Below are 16,243 nucleotides of genomic sequence, written 5' to 3'. Positions count from 1 at the left end.
AGAATAATTCCCTCATCCCACCACAGCTGCAAAATAGAGACAGAAGCCATATAACTGACATCAAAACCTTGTTGTCTTCAAGAAGTTTACAACTTTCCTGGTATAGAAGGCAAGGATATTTTTAGGTAATGTTTTCTAGTATTGCAACTACAAAACTTGAGAACTAGATAACTCTCACGAGGCCCTGGCAACATAACTGGGGTCTGGAGCTATTTGTAATGCTACCGTTCTTCAGCAAGAATACATTTTGTAATGTGTGTCTGGAAGTAAAGCAGAGAAAAATCCTAAAATTTATAACTACAAATGCTTTTTTTAGCGCCGAGAAGCCCGGAAACAGGAGCAAGCAAACAATCCATTTTATATTAAAAGCTCTCCTTCCCCACAGAAGGTAAGTCGAGCTTGTTAAAGTCTCTTACTGTCTAACAGTACAAGGAACCTCAGATTTTTATAGTCCCATCTTAATAGCCCGTCGTGTGGATCCCTTCGTTCTTTGGGAGCACTCCAGCTACTTCCTCTCTCCCATTTGTGATCTCTTAACAACTTAGCATTGTTGTAGCACCTGCAGCAGTTGCTTCCATGGCGGAGTATCATAGAGGCTGTATTTAATGTCTGGTGACCTTGAATGCACCATTTTTAAATTACCATCTCCTTTTGGTCTCTACATTTGCTCCTCTCACTTGGCTGGTCCCCTCTCTTGTTCCCTGCTTGCATGTGTGTTTGCTACTTGGTCCTCTCTCCCTCTTCTTCTCATGCTTTACAATGGTTTGGTTCCCTTTTCCCCTGCTGTAAGCATGTTGCCCTGCTGACTTGATCCTTTACTCCCACTGTTTTGTGGGCATATTGCCCAAATGTCATGTGTCCTTCTCTTCTGAATGATCCTGCTCTCCAACTGGTAGCTTTGGTTCCTGAAGGACTCTCCAGGTGGTTGCTTTAATGTATCAGTGGCCTCTAGTCTAGAGGCAGCAGGGATTGACTCCTTTTACAGCTATTTATAGGCCTGCTTAGTGTTTGAGTCCAAAACCTACTGGAATCTGCTGTCAGGAGTGGCCAGCACAATGTGACCAGCCATTGTTCCATAATCTCCAGCAGGCTGCAGTTTAGCAACTGCAGTGGCAATAATTTATACTGTCTCTTCTAGACATAATTTGACAATCATCTTTCTAATATTTTATGTAAAACCTAGAATTGAGGCTCAGGTTCAAAAGAGCAGCAAGTAAAAGTGGAGCAAGCAGCGGCAAACACCACAAAATAAAACAAGTCAGGTGAATTCACTGGCTTGGTAATTTGGATACATGTTTTCCTTTGTAGATCAGGGTAATTAATTTATTTAAACTACTTTCTTCCCTTCCTCTCCTCCAAAGTTCCTGTGCAGGCAGGCAGAGATTCTGTTGAAATCAGTGGAATGATGCAGTAAATGCCCTTGGTCACATGGCAGCTATGCAGATTGACAGAAGTGGAGCTTGGCAAACAGCACAGGAAGGAGGAGATTGCTGAGTGCAGCTGGTGTGGTCAGCAGCAGGGAACCTAGCAGATATTCAGGCCAGTTAGGCTCTTGAATTGCACAGTGTGTCTGTTCCCTGAACCAAAGGCATCAAAAGAACATTGATGAAATTGATTTGCTACCTCTCCTTCTTTTAGTCCCTTGTGTGTGACCCCCACGGCCTCCAGTTTTCCCTGGGTTGGGGCTTTCCACTGCCCCATTTCCCATATCCTGAACCTCAGCATTGCCTCTGAAGTGGTGGGCAATAGAAACTTCTCCACATAATTGTTTTTAGGAGGAAAAGCACTGAACTGATAGACATTCAAATTTCATATGCACCTGTTGCTACTTGATTAGTACCAATGAGCCAAATAGCTTTTCAGGAGGTCTCATTTAATGTGCCTTTTGAAGTGTCCACATCACAGGTTAAACTGTTATTTCTTTTTACTGTTTCTGTATTAGGGAGACATTTCTAAGTGTTGCTGATGAAGATATTTAGAATGTAATAAATAAGAATTGATTTCTTGTTTGGTTGGGTACCACCTATGCTGATGTTCAATGAGGTCATGAAAAGAGAGGGACAAACTCAGTATGTTCTCCTATTGTAAAGTCTGTTCTAACGCAGTGAATCTTCCATTTACTTAGCGGTACCAGGACACCCCAGGTGTGGAGCATATACCTGTGGTCCAGATTGACCTTTCTGTTCCCTTAAAAGTTCCAGGTAAGCATCGTGACCCACCCAGTTTCAAAGTGGAGGTGAAGAATTTAATATTTCAAAAACAGAGTAAAGTAAAGTTTAAAAAAAAACACCTCTCCTCTTCTGATTATTTTCAATAAACACTGAATATCTAAAAGACTAAAAAGGAGCAACTCATATCTAAACAGCAAATATGTGATCTTGAGCCATTGGGTAACTCCCCCTGCTCTCCTCCATAGAGAGAGAGAGAGGGAGAAGCTTCAAGAGTGAAAGTCAGGAAGACAGTGATACAAACACACACGTAAAGTGTGAGAAAATAGAATATGTAAAATGTTTGTGAATGTCGCAGTAAACATATCACATTACAAATCGTTTTGTGCACGCTGTTCTTAAAGTAGTGGTTACAAAAATATGGTTTGATGTTATTTGTTAAGGAGTGTCTCATATTCACATGCATTGCTGTTCTTGAATTCTTGAGTTTTTTTCACCAAATTTGGAAAAATGGCTCTTCTTGCTCTTTTGGTTGCTGAGGCCTGTGCTAGAGCTTTAGTCTTGCATGTCAGGTTCCTTCATTGCCACTTATTTGTGAGTGTGCTGGAAGCTACAGCTACTGAACTCAGAGCCATGGTGTTAACGTTCGGATAAATAACCATATGGGTAGGTGCACTGTGCAGGCTGCCTGCACGATAGGTGAACAAACCAGTATTCTATCAGAAAACACCCTCCTTCAGAGAGCCCACGCTCAGCAGTGTAGTGGCTGAGATCAAACACTGTGAGCAGAGCTGAGGTGTTGGAGATTAAGTGAATTTGAGCTGTAGGTTGCTATTGAATGGCAGAAAAACAATGGCTGAAGTGAGCTCTTTCATGCAAGGTTTATAGCCTCCTAATGTTCTCCAAGGATTTAGGCGAGAGTTTCCCAAGGATATGAAAAATGCTGTCAGATATTCAGATGTAGACTGTCTCAAGGCAGGATTCTTCCTTTGGTGATCTAAGTATGTTTCCCAAAGTGTGGTATATGGAAGGATTTCAAGGGGTACTTGGCAGAAAATAAATTACTAAAAATCAGGAGATAAGCACTGGGACAGCACTGAGAGCGGGGGCGCACCAATAAGGCCAAAGTCCCGAAAGGGGTATGCAGTAGTTTTAAGTTTGGGAAACACTAATCTGACTTGTGATAAAGTCAGCCCAAGTGTTTTGCATGAAAATGAGAGCAGAATTTTGTCCACTGCCTTGTAAAGAACTTCCCTCGGTTGGGAAGAGGCTTTTATTGAAGGCACTGCATGAGGCTTTGACTCTTCGGGGTTCTGGGTGAGATGTCGGGGCAAAATATGTTGACTGTCTAGTGTGATGGTAAATTTGTAAGCAACTCTCATCTGAGAACAACTCTTGTCCATGTCTACAGGAATGCCTGTGTCTGACCAGTATGTGAAACTGGAGGAGGAGCGGAGGCATAAACAGAAACTAGAAAAAGACAAGAAAAAGAAAAAACAGAAGAAAGAGAAGAAGGGCAAACATCGCCGCCATAATTCCCTGCACACGGAAAGTGATGAGGACATAGCCCCAGCCCACCAGGTGGACATCATCACGGAGGAGATGCCAGAGGTCAGTTGTCCACTTGGCAGTCTGATCTGCTGACCTTGTTTTGTATCCCACTGAGGTTCATCATTGACCATAAAAATTAGACTCTAGTGTCCTCCTCACTGAAATGTGGGTGTCTTGACTTCTCTTTGCTGGTTAAATACCATATGCTCGTTCCCTGTTTGAACCTCTACCTACCTGTCAGAGATGGAAGCCTCTTGGTACATGGAGCCAAAGGCTGCAGTAGACTGAACAGAAGAACAGATGACTAAACCCACATTTTTTGCCTGTTGTAGAAATAAGTCTGCCAACATAGCAGTTTCATTTAGTATGTCTCACTGATTCACTCTGGGTTTAACTTGCAATCCTAGTCATCAGGTTTTCTGCTAATATAGTTAATTGTGCTTGTTCATACCTCTGTTTGTTCCAGTCAGGACCCAGTTCATCTGTAATTGAAATCCTGGGCTTCATGAATAGTTGTTCTACTTTAAATTCATCTGATAATGCCTGAATGTTGGATTAAACTATATTGTTTTTGCAACTTCTCATGTCTGTCTGTATGGAAGTCAGGGTCACTTGTGTCAATCTGAGTTTGCGAAAGGCCTGTTCTAGTTTTGGAGTTGTGTTCTGCTCATGTCTTCAGCAGACAGACTTTTTCCTCTCTCCCTCTTCACGCAATTAGAATGCGCTGCCAAGTGATGAGGATGACAAAGATCCCAATGATCCCTACAAGGCACTGGATATTGATCTGGATAAGTAAGTATAAAACTGTGGTATGTGTGTTTTCTTGCCTCTTAGCCAGATTATATGGGAGCCTTAGTTGTCATTACAGGGCTACAAAGGTTATGGTGACTAAAGCTCCTGCTGTAGGGTCTTGGTTCTGCTTGCACTAGATGTGATGGCTATTCTGGAAAAGCCCATCAGTTCTCACCCATACTCAATCAGGGACTGCAACTTGGGCTAATAATGCACATCAGAAAACCACCGCACATTTGAACAGGGTTATGCTTCTGGGATTTCAGAGACCAGCATGTGGTGAATCAGCTCTGCCGTTAGTAGTTCGGAGCATGGCGTAGTCCTGCTTGGGTGCTGGGAGGAATAGGAAATGGGACAAATCATGTCTACTAACCACACTCTTGTACAAAAGTTGCTTTTCCATTGCGTCTCTTTCCAGTAGCTATTTGAAATGCTTTGTTAGTGACCATGTCAGTTGTTGGGGCTGGCAACTTCTGCCAGCCTGTCTATCCTAACCCATTGGGTTGGGAGTGGAAGAATGCTGGAATCCCTATGTGCCTTGCTGGAAATTTGAAGCCCCCAATGGACATTTAATAGTTACAGTCAGAGGCCAGTTACAAGATGTTGCTGATGGAGATTTCCCTGCTAGTCTGAAAAATCATTACATTGCATTCATTGTAATTGCTGGGTTGGGACCTGCTGATGCTTCCTACAGAGCATTGAAGGCTGTTCGTTTTAGGAGCCTGCTGTGTATTTCCCTTAGGGACAATAAAACATTGGGGGCTATCAGATTTCTAAGGATTTCTTCTGCTCCTTGAGGAAGCAGTTGCCTTTCTCTTTGACTGGGAAAGGAATAAGTAGGAGGAAACTAATTCCTAACAAAGGTCCTGTTTGCATGCAAAGGCTGAATAGACCAGTGTGGAAAACACAAAGCATAGTTGTACCTAAATGCAGCCTTTCTAGAGGCCTTCACACTGTTTCTGTTCATGCTCTTCCCATTGACTCAGTCATTGTGCTCTTCTGTTGTGTTTCCTCATATCTCTGTCCTCTCTCCCCCCACGTGTGCTTGCACTACTATGTCTCTGCCACTCTCACACACACAGTCTGGTTTCAGCGAATCCTACCAGGTAAGAGTATCTCACTAAGTAGGTGATCTTCTTTGAAAGGTTGGCTGATTCCAGTGATCAGGGGTGAACCTCTTCAGGATTGTGATTGTATGAAAAGCATTGACCCCAAATTATGACAGACTCCCCCATTCCTTTCTGACTTTCTCTGAGCCAAGATTTCCCACCATACATGAAATTTGTTTTAAAATTGAGTTCTGCTTGGTCTCACAGACATGATCCTGCTGTGTTTTACAATGTGTGTTTAAAGTAAACTTAGATCAAGTCCAGTTCTTCATCTAGAATCTTCCTGACCTTATGCTTGCTGCTCAGCAGACATACGAAACACACACACAAGGTGCTCCTTGGCTTGTATTGAGCACGCTGGGTAATGCTGCTGAAGCTGCTGCTCTCACTTTGCCTTCCCACGATTGGCAGGCACAAGTGATTTCTGGGCTTTCTCTCTCAATTGTACAGCACCTTATTATGAACGGAACACAGAAGGTGATTGTTCTGGCTCGGTGTTTCTCAAGGCATAGAATGTACAGTCAAAATGTTAACACAGTCCTGTTGTGGTATGTGTGTTCCAGTTTACGAATCTAAACTCATTTTAATTTAATGCTGGGCTTGTGACTTACAGCACAGCTTTCCAAAGTTTTCTAAGCAATCCAAACAGAACTCTATTTCTAATGATAACAATTATATTTATTGCTTCAAATACTAGGAATCCTGGGGATTTGTTTAAGCCAAGCTTATCGGTTCATTAGATATAATTCATTGCTTGGCTTGTTACATTTATTTACTGTTTGAAATATTTCCACCTATTTTACATCTTTTCTTCAAGGCTAATTTCATGGGTTTGCACTGTGTGTGTGTCTTTAACTCTTCAGTAAGCGTTACATATTCTGCAAGTGCATTACTGTTTGTTGCTCACAGTGGCTTGCAGAATATAAGGCAGAACCCCTGTGGCTTCATAAATAACCCTTTATTTGGAACATTGGAGTGCAGGTAAATGGTGATATTTTGTGAGAGATCCTAGGAGAATTCTGTCATCTTTTTTTTTGAGGTGGGATGGGCAAGTGGTGGGGAGGAGAAATTTATCTGGGGCTCTGTTAGGTGCTCTGTGCAACAGGAAAATGGTTTTCCCTGGAGGATAACTAGTCATATTTTTAAGACCCTTAGCAGATAGTGAGAAGTTGCCTGTGCAGAGGCACAGAAATGCTGAGAACCTGAAATCGCCAGACGCAGAAGCTCCCTTAGCAGAAAAAACGAGCAAGAAACCCAAAAAGAAGGAAAAGAAACACAAAGAGAAAGAGAAAGAGAAAGAAAAGAAGAAAGAAAAAGAAAAAAAGGTGGCTGAAGAAGAAGAAAAAAGGGTATTTCTCTAACAATTGTTTTGTTTCAGATGTGCTGTTGCAGGTAATTGAGGCTGGTACTAGGACGCAAACAACTGATTTTTTTTTTTTTTTTCTTCCTTGGATTTCTACTGTAACAAAAGCAGCACCTGCCTAGGTGCCCCAACCACAAGTCCAAAAATAAAAGTAAACATCTACTTAGCCTTTTCAACCTACAGAAAACACTGTACTCCTCTCCAACACCAATGTAATGATGAAATGTCAATATAGTGCACTTCTGTAGGAGGGAAAACACCACTTGAACATCACTGATGTATTTACAAAATTCAGAGAATTTCCTTCTGGCAAAAGTTAAGGCCGGTTGTTGGTTGTGCTGAAAACTCTTAATACTCTCTGCTCAGACCAGAGAGTTTACATCCCGAACAGCAATGGTACAAGCTTTCCCAGATGTTGCAGCCAATGTGTCCTATCTCTAATTTTGCCACAGCTCAGCCCCAGCCCTTATTCTGGAAAGCTGGGCTGGCCCTGCAGCTCCCACCATGGGGGAGGCATGCTGTTTCCTTCCAGCCCAGCCGCTGCTGGGCAGGGAGAGAGCTGTGGGAGTCCTCTCTTGTTTACTCACCTCCCCCCTCCCAAACCTGGCCCCACCACATAGCCTGCACCCTCAGCCAGAGCCCTTACACCCATGCACCCAAACCCTCGGCCCCATACTCTATAAACCTTTGCCACCCCTGCCAGACGCATTTTATGTGCACCAGTATGAAGATGGTGTCAACTCATCATTGCACATAACAAAATTAATTCCACTCGGGAATGGGAAAAATAAGGGAACGCTTGGTCCAGAGCATGCTTTAGGGATGCTGAGCCACCTCTTGTCTTCATTTCCACAAATATCTGCCTCGTCTTCCATTTCAAACACCTTGCCCTAAGGATGTGTATGAACGCAGTACAGTGCAAGTGTTACAATCTAAATCCCCAGAATACTATTAAGGTAGCAGTAAAGGTCTAATGGCTTTTGTGTGTGTCAGGGGGAAGACTTGGATTTCTGGCTCTCCACTGCTCCACTGCCCTCCTCCGTTGCACATACACAGGTAGGTCCCTGAGAAAAACTTGTAACCTGTGAAACAGGAGCTTAATTATTACTGCAGACCGGGGAGGGAGATGAGGGCTCCAGGAACTCTTTGCTCTATAAGGCAGTGGAAATTACTCCCTTCTGATTAGCAGCTGCTCTGTAAAATGAGGCTTCAAGTCTCACTGCAGAGGAGAATCAGGGGATTTGAGAAGCACCTTAAGTATATGAAATGAAGAGTATTCTGTGTCAGATAATTGCAATGTACACAGCATATCACTAATCCCCCCATACTAACTTTTAATGAGCTCTGGATGTCTGGGACCGTGGAGATCAAGGAAGCCTTTAAGGCAGGTTGTAGCCATTCCTCACTGCATCCCATTTTTTAGAGATACTGCACTGTTCCTGGCATGTCTAGGTGACCCAGAGTGTAGCAGTAATAAGACAAAATAGGCAAAGGAATTACTGACCCTAGGACTTGAAGGGTTTGCCATGTGGGTTCTGGCAAAAGTCTTGTTTTGACAAGTGGAGTCAGAGCTAGCCAGTAGTAATGCCTTCAGAGCGGAAGTAAAGTTTGAGACGCTCCAGCTGACATCTTTAAGGAGGGGGAGGAATGGGGAATCTTTTAACAAGCTTATTTCTAAGATGCAACCTTGTGTACAGTAAACTCTTTTCATATTCAGCAACCCAAAGATTGGGAAGTTGCCAGATATGAAAATATACTGGTTGACAGAGAGGAGCTGGGAGAGTCAAAGATGTGGGATCCCTGTCCAGGCCAGGGGAAAGTGCTCCAGTGGGGGCTGGGGGAATGAGCTGGCAGCTCTGGGGCTGGGAAGCCAGCTGAGGGTCAAGGGAATGCACCAGCAGCTCTGGGACCCAGGGGAACATGCCAGCAGGTCCACGGCTGGGAAGTTGGCCCAGGGCCTGGGGGCAGCACACTGGCAGATCTAGGGCTGGGAAGCCAGCTGGGACTCGAGGAAGTGTGCTAGCAGCTCCGGAGCCCTGAGGAGTACACTGGCAGCGCCAGGAAGCCAGCCGAGGAGTGCACTGGCAGCTCTGGGGCCAGGAAGCTGACCGGGGCCCAGGGGAGCACGCCGGCAGCTCTGGGGCCAGGAAGCTGACCGGGGCCCAGGAGTGCACTGGCAGCTCTGGGGCCAGGAAGCTGACCGGGGCCCAGGGGAGCACGCCGGCAGCTCTGGGGCCAGGAAGCTGGCTGGGCAAGTTCTGGCATTGGTGTCCGGGAGTTACCTCCAATCAGTTTTGCTCTCTGCAAGCGGCATGTTTGTGATGGTTATCTGAGAGTTTCAACTGAAAGAATACTGGATACAAGAGAGTTTAATGTATATTGTCCAAGTCCTAAACCTATGAAACAAACCTATCAGCTGTCCTTCAATAACAGCTCCAAGGCAGTGCAGCAGTAATGGATCCAGTCTATCCAAGATTTAGTTGTTTGTGTTACCTTTGTTTGGTTAGTGTCATAGCCCTTCTGATTGCTTCCTGTTCAGAGCGAGCCCCAGAGGAGTAGTGTCATAACAGAAACTAAGGAGAATGATGATGCAAAGAAGGAAGAGCAAGACGAGGAGGACGAGGAAGGAAAGGTGAGCTGTTTAAAGAACTGACACCAGTGATCTTCATCTTCTAGTGTGTTTCACAAGTGAAAACATAAGACCTACCAGACTGGATGAAACATGGCTCCTTCTGGTCTAGTATCCTGCTACCAACAGTGACCAGTATGACTTCTTCAGAGGAAGGTGCAAGCAGCTTTCCTGCAGGCAGTGCTGGGGTAACCTGCCCCCAGGGATCTCTGAATCCCTAATGGAGTCTGAGAATGCATCATAACAAAGGGGCAGTTAACTCAACTTTCAGCCATGGCCATATGTTCTGGTTCAACAGATTGAGGCCTCTGCTTGTACCACATTGCCTTGAGTTGGATGCATTTCCAAGTAGGAGGCAGGCAGCAGTGGTATGCTGATGGCCCGGGACAGAGGATTATTAGTGAGATGTCAAGCAGGAGCATAGAGTTGAAGTATTCCTTCTAAGCTAAGGAAACATGGGCCTATGCCAGCAGTGGTAGTTTTTAAGAGCACATTGCTGACGTTTGTTTCTATTGCATGGTAGAAAGCCTCCAAGCACAGGAAGAAAAAGCACAAGAAGGAGGAGAAATCCAAGGACAAAAAGAAATCCAAGAAGAAGCATCATAACAGTGAGGAAGAGCCAATAGAGTCGGTACAGAATGGAACACTAGATGACGAACCACTACCGGTGAGCAGCTGTGCAGCTCTGTGGCTCTTGGGTGGGGTGTTTGCTACATTAGATCAGAACTTTAGTTGTAGCTACTTCCCAGCATGTCTCTCTCTCCTAGGCTCTCCAACAGCCAATCAAGTAGCCTTAGCAACTACAGAATTTGCTTCTGTGGATAATTAATTAGAAGAGAGTTTATATATAGCTCTCTCCCTGCAAAGTGAGAAGCCATTGTGTGAGGAGGTAGCTTTCACAGACCATGGGGCTGTTATAGCCAAAGGGCCTTTCCTTCTCAGAGTTAAAGAATGTTTCAAATAAGCAAATGTTTCATGTCTGCTGTTTGGAGAAGTCACTTCACTTTGGAAATGGGGGAGAAACACAAGGTGTTCAGGATTGTTCAGATTCATGTGGAAATGAAGCAGCAGATTTAAGGACTGGTTACCAGCAGTGTCTGCATTAAGCACTCTTTGACCATGTGTACACTGGCACAAATCTTCGAAATAGCCGTGCTAATGGCCATTTCGAAGGTTACTAGTGAGGCACTGAATTGAATATTCAGTGCCTCATTAGCATTAGGACTCTTCCGGCCGCAGAGCTTTGAGAGCGCTGATTTCGAACGACCGCAGCACGGCTACACGGGGTCCTTTTCGAAAGGACCCTGCACATTTCGAAATCCCCTTGTTCCCCTCATTTGGGGAATAGCATGGCTATTTCGAAGATTTGTGCAAGTGTTGACACAGACTTTGAGGAGGAGCTTTTGCTGAGCTGCTTGTGTTCATCAGTGACACTGGGGTGGGTGCTTCCCTGTGAGCTTGTCTTCTCCTGTTTCACCTACTATTTCTGCTTTTTCAATATGGGCCATGTGAGCTCGTGGTTTGCTTTGCCTCTGAGGGTAGATCTGTGCTTATGGCCATGTATACACAGGAAGTCCCCAACTTATGAACTGGTTATGTTCCAAAAGTTCATTTGTAAGTTGGTTGCTTGGAACTCAGAACTCACGTTCCCATAGAAACAATGTTCAAGACGGCAGTTAGGTTCCTGGGCTAGCCCACAGAAGCCTATGTACCCCATAACGTAGTTGAAACACTATATTTTCAATGAAAAACAGAAAGTTTCTATTTAACCTCGAATGCTGATGCTTGAGGAAAGGCAGGCTTACTTAGAGGAAGATGAAGAGGTAGGTGGAGATTCTGAAGTGGGAGGGGGCCATTCCCACCCCCTCCCCTGCTGCAGCCTCTGTGCTGTGTCACGCAGCCAGCACTAGCCCCCCTGCTCCACCAGGAGGTGGTGAGTTGCATGAGTGCAGGCTGCAGGACTCAGTGGGGCAAGCAGGGTGGTCAGGCAGCTGTACGGAAGTAGCTCTTTTCCCCTTTAGAGTGCTGCTTCTTTCCAGCCACTTTGTGATCACCTCCTGCTCCTCCTGAGTCTGCCAGCCGCTCCCTGTGCCTCTTGCCTCCGGGGAGTAGCTCAGGGTCGTCCGTATCCCTATGCAGAAAACGCTGCTGGATGGGGCACCACTAGGTTTTAATGTCCACCCACAGGCTTCTTCCTGTCCCTGGTCTGCGGCTCTGCTTCCTCCTGAGAAGGCTTAGTTAACTTAAAAGTGAACAAGCTTCCAGAGCTATTAGCAGACCATTGAACCTGTGAAAGAGACAGTCAAGAGGTAATGAATCACTGAACAGGTATTTGCCAGGCCCAGATCTGTGGGGTCGCTTTGTGAATTTACTATGTTAGTTGACAGGACCTTTGCATAAAATTTGCTTTAAAAATATTTTGTTAGTATGTTGCCGAAGTCATCTCTCTCACATGTGACAACTAGAATGTTGCCAAAGTCGTCAGCTGCCATTGGGCACAGGGTCACTAGTTTAATAATACCATGTAGCACCCATAAATCTGGACATCCCTGCCTGAGGCTAGCCATGAGCTTTTGTTCGAACATGCAGATGTCTGCCAGTTGGATGTTTGTAACTCGGGGTGTGCCTGCACAGATATTGCACAGCTGTGAATAACAGGGTAAATGTAAGGCACTGCTTAGGTGAACAGAATATTTACATGACCAATTACTGTGTGCTTCACATGGCTCTCTTATGTCCAAGCAGTGCATCTGGTGTTTCCACTCCCACAGCTTGGAAAGGGTGTGGCACAGAGCCTTTCTTTGCAGCATTTAGCTAGACATGCCCTGCATGCCACTGCAAGGGTTGACAAGGCTCCCAGGCTTTGATTTAAGGACAAAGGAATCAATCCATTTCATTATATTGGAGGCCTCTTACATGTAAACGGGTTTCTGTACTGCGTCTAAGGGTTGGTGGCTGTTGGTCAGCTTGACACACAAACCTGAACTTGGATAGTCTCGCACTCTGGCAGACGTGCATGCAAATGCTCCTGTCTTCAGAGATGTGCCTGGGAGAGAGGTCTGCTTGCTTTGTACAGTTGACTTCTCTTTCAGACCCAGGCCTCTTTGTGTAACTTCCTGCTTGTTTTTCAGCCAATGTCCAGTTACGGCCTTCTTGCTGAAAATCCGTACATTAAAATGGTGAGTGTCTCAGTTGTCAGTGTCTCAACTACCATTCCTCTTAGATTTTCTGAGCACTTTTGGGAGCTAACTCTGGGAGAACATATGGATGCAGCAGTTTTGCATAATCAGCATTTACCTAGAGAACCATCCCAGTTACAGCAGCTAGAAATGACGGGCAGATGCTGGTGGCAAGATGAATTCCTGTCCCTACAACAGACAAAAAGTTAACATAAAGCCTCACAGCTGACCAGCAGTAGTTAATGTATGATTGCTACATCATGTTCAGTCCACTGCTGTCTGAAGCCTGTGTGCTGCTGGCAGCTTCTAAAGCTTGCCTGTGGTTTCTTCGTTCACAGACATACGACATTCAAGGAAACCTTCAGAATGATAGTCAAGTCACTGTCTCGGTGATCTTTGAGAACAAGAGTACTAGCTTCCTGAAGAGCATGGAACTAAATGTCCTGGACTCTCTCAACACTAAAATGCTCCGTCCGGAAGGGTCGTCTGTACATGATGGGATACCTGTGCCGTTCCAGCTGCCCCCTGGTAGGGCCAGTGTACAGTGCTGTCTGTGGTGCTCAGTATGTCTAGTCCCTCCCATGGGGAGAACTAACAGTTACCTGCTACTTTTCAGAAAGTAGCTTTCCCCCTGTCTCTGGGGAGGCGACTTAGTCTGCATGTTAGTTAGAACCTCAGGCTGGTTGGTGATGCACCGACTCAACAGGACCTGTCCGTGCAGGTAGACAGTGTTACGTTGTGGCTGATGCATAGGACTGGGAATCAGGCTACCAGTGGGATTTTTTCCTGGCTCTGCTACAGACTGATGTGTTCTGGATGTCACCAGAGCTGCCCGCCTCAAGCATTCAAAGATCATGATTGGTTTAACTGATTTTTAAATGAATGGCTATTTGCTTTCTGGGTGCTGAACCTTCAGCTTGCACCATGGTCATTTTCATTACCTTTCCTCTGCAACAATGAAGGCTGGAATATCTTCTTAATGCAAGCTGAGATTCCACCTAATCACCTCCATCCAGGCCTTAAACTTACACTACCAAGTGCAAGATGCGTGATCGGAACACAAGGGTAGGCAGCTCTAAGATACTTAAATGCATTGGGCCTCAGTTTCACCCTGATAAATCGGGGTTAATTATCTCACAGGAGTATTGAGGCTGCAGTGCTTGAAGAGGGGTGAATCAGAAGCTCTATCGAAGGCAAAGGCCTTTACACCATTTTAAACAAAAATCCATTACAGACACCTGCATGTTAACAGCTAAGCATGCGAAGTAGGAACATCCCTCTAATTCGTATTTGTGAGGTGTGCTGAGCAGTCCACATGTATATCTAAGTATCGGAGGGGTAGCCGTGTTAGTCTGGATCTGTAACAGCAACGAAGGGTCCTGTGGCACCTTATAGACTAATGGAAAAGTTTTGAGCGTGAGCTTTCGTGAGCACAGACTCACTTCATCAGATGCTGGTCCTTGGGTATGCCTACGCGATTTCCAAGACCAGCATCTGATGAAGTGAGTCTGTGCTCACGAAAGCTCATGCTGAAAACTTTTCCGTTAGTCTATAAGGTGCCACAGGACCCTTTGTTGACATATACCTAAGTGTCTTGTATAGACAATAGATTCTGCATATTAATAACGCCTTGGTTGCCGTTACCCAGCAGCTGCTAATCAACAGAAGACAGGGTTGTGAAGCAGCAGTGAGGGAACGAAGGTGCAGCTCTGCAGTGGGGCCTCTCTGGGATGGATTAAAGCTATCCAGTACCTAGCAGGGCAGGGTAGCTGCAGGCATGGGTGCTGCAGCCCAGATACTGGGGGTTTCTGTGGGGAGCAGGGATGATGGGAGCACATGCAGGAGCTGCACCATAGTTCTGCCTGCACTCTGGCAGACAGGGCTCACCATGTCCCAGGGCTTTCTGCCAGGTGTGACGTCTCCCAGCAGGGCACAGCTGGAGAGTGCAGAGAGGGGCCCTGTGCAACTCCAGTATTTGCGATGTACTTCTGCTATTGTCCTGCCCCAGCCCTTTCCCTCCAGGTTGGTTCTGTGTGCCAGCAGGTTTACCAGGTTCTGCAACCCCAGAAGAACAGCGTGAGCACAAGCTGCAGCCAGGGAGGCCACATCCTGGCATTTTTCCCTTGCTGCAGCATCAGAAACCTGCCTACTGGTAACACCTTTCTTTCAAACAGGCTAATATGAGGCTTGCCTTTGCCATATCTGAATCTCACTTACACTAGCAGTAGTGTGTTGCCAGTATGCATAATCTTTTGTCTCCATTGTGAAATACACACCCTGCCAGCACAGGGCATGAGTCAGACACCAGCTGATTGTGCTAGTGGACTTTACACTGGGGTTTCAGTGATACCAGGGACGTAGGTGCCCAAATCCTATTGGATCTTCTGAGTTGGCACCTTGGAATATCCCATCCTTATCGAGGTGCGGAGCCAGGCAGGGGTTAAGCTCGGAACTTCTCTGCAGGTGCTTCTGTATAATGCTACTGATTAAAATCTTACCCCCTAACCAGACAGGCCAGTTGCTTGCCAGTCCTCACTCCTGTCTCTCCTCTCTTCACGCTAGGAATCTCTAATGAAGCCCAGTTTGTGTTTACTCTTCAGAGCATTGTAATGGCTCAGAAGCTAAAAGGAACATTATCCTTTATAGTCAAGGTAAGTGCAGGTTTAAACTTGTCACTCCTGCCTGCCCTTTGAGACTGTGTGAGGGAGCTTGACATGGCCTCATTTCCCCTTTGCTGTGCCAGACCAATGTGCAACCCAAGAAATATTTTATGTGTTGTGCAAAAAGCGTCCTGAGCATAAGCCAAGCCTGTCCTAGCAGTGCGTAGGGCACAGGTTTCGGATTGCAGTGCTTGTTGTCAGCCAGTAGCACACAGCAGACACACATCTGCCTGGGAAGGAGGGGAAGTCAGTCTGTCACTGGCCAGCTGGCTAGCAGGGGCTGTTCTTTCTGTCTTCAGCCTTGGTGATCAGGTCTACCCTGACACCAAGTCTCTCTAACTTGAAGGACTGGAAAATTGACAGCAATTGGGTGTAACGCCAGGGTAGAAGCAGAGAGCAAGAGAGGAACTGGCTGAAGAGGTCGAAGTACAAAGCTCTGGCCTTGCCAAATCCTCTGTTTCTAGTCTAATTGAAACAACTGATGAAGTATCTGATCATGGAGTGATAGCTGGCCACCCCAGAGAGACATCGTTGGCTCCATTTTCCGTCTCTAACAAGCTTTCTTGCAGATCTGCTCTCTTCTTGGTGTTGGGGACAGAGGAAATGTTCCTTTGCTTCTCAGGCTGTTTCCCAAACTGTAAAACTGAATATGAGAATGATAGGCCGAATTCAATCCGGGCAGTCTTTCAGCAGGACCTGGAGTGTGGAACTTGGCTAGAGCAGTCTGGTTCACTTTGTCTGTATTGTCCTCTAACTCCTCTCAGTGCACGTACAAAAACCCAAACACCTCTG

General features: G+C 45.7%; 1 protein-coding gene across 2 annotated transcripts in view; it reads left to right on the top strand.

Moving 5' to 3' along the window:
* The window catches only part of AP3D1 (adaptor related protein complex 3 subunit delta 1), a 96,943-nt gene that overhangs the window by 76,348 nt on the left and 4,352 nt on the right, over positions 1–16,243 (top strand). Inside the window, exons 18-28 of one of the 2 annotated variants that reach the window (XM_074978630.1) lie at positions 317–388; positions 2,126–2,201; positions 3,580–3,779; positions 4,438–4,511; positions 6,768–6,945; positions 7,977–8,039; positions 9,523–9,615; positions 10,136–10,279; positions 12,744–12,791; positions 13,130–13,319; positions 15,354–15,442. In XM_074978630.1, the coding sequence (XP_074834731.1) occupies positions 317–388; positions 2,126–2,201; positions 3,580–3,779; positions 4,438–4,511; positions 6,768–6,945; positions 7,977–8,039; positions 9,523–9,615; positions 10,136–10,279; positions 12,744–12,791; positions 13,130–13,319; positions 15,354–15,442 (1,227 nt within the window). Of the gene's footprint in view, positions 1–316; positions 389–2,125; positions 2,202–3,579; positions 3,780–4,437; positions 4,512–6,767; positions 6,970–7,976; positions 8,040–9,522; positions 9,616–10,135; positions 10,280–12,743; positions 12,792–13,129; positions 13,320–15,353; positions 15,443–16,243 lie in introns of both variants that reach the window. The other variant, XM_074978629.1, reaches the window with a different exon arrangement.

The sequence above is a fragment of the Carettochelys insculpta genome, chromosome 27 (assembly GCF_033958435.1).
Source record: "Carettochelys insculpta isolate YL-2023 chromosome 27, ASM3395843v1, whole genome shotgun sequence".
NCBI classification, from domain to species: Eukaryota; Metazoa; Chordata; order Testudines; family Carettochelyidae; genus Carettochelys; species Carettochelys insculpta.
The sequence above is the reverse complement of the archived record's forward strand: the minus strand, read 5'-3'. Positions and strand labels throughout refer to the sequence as shown.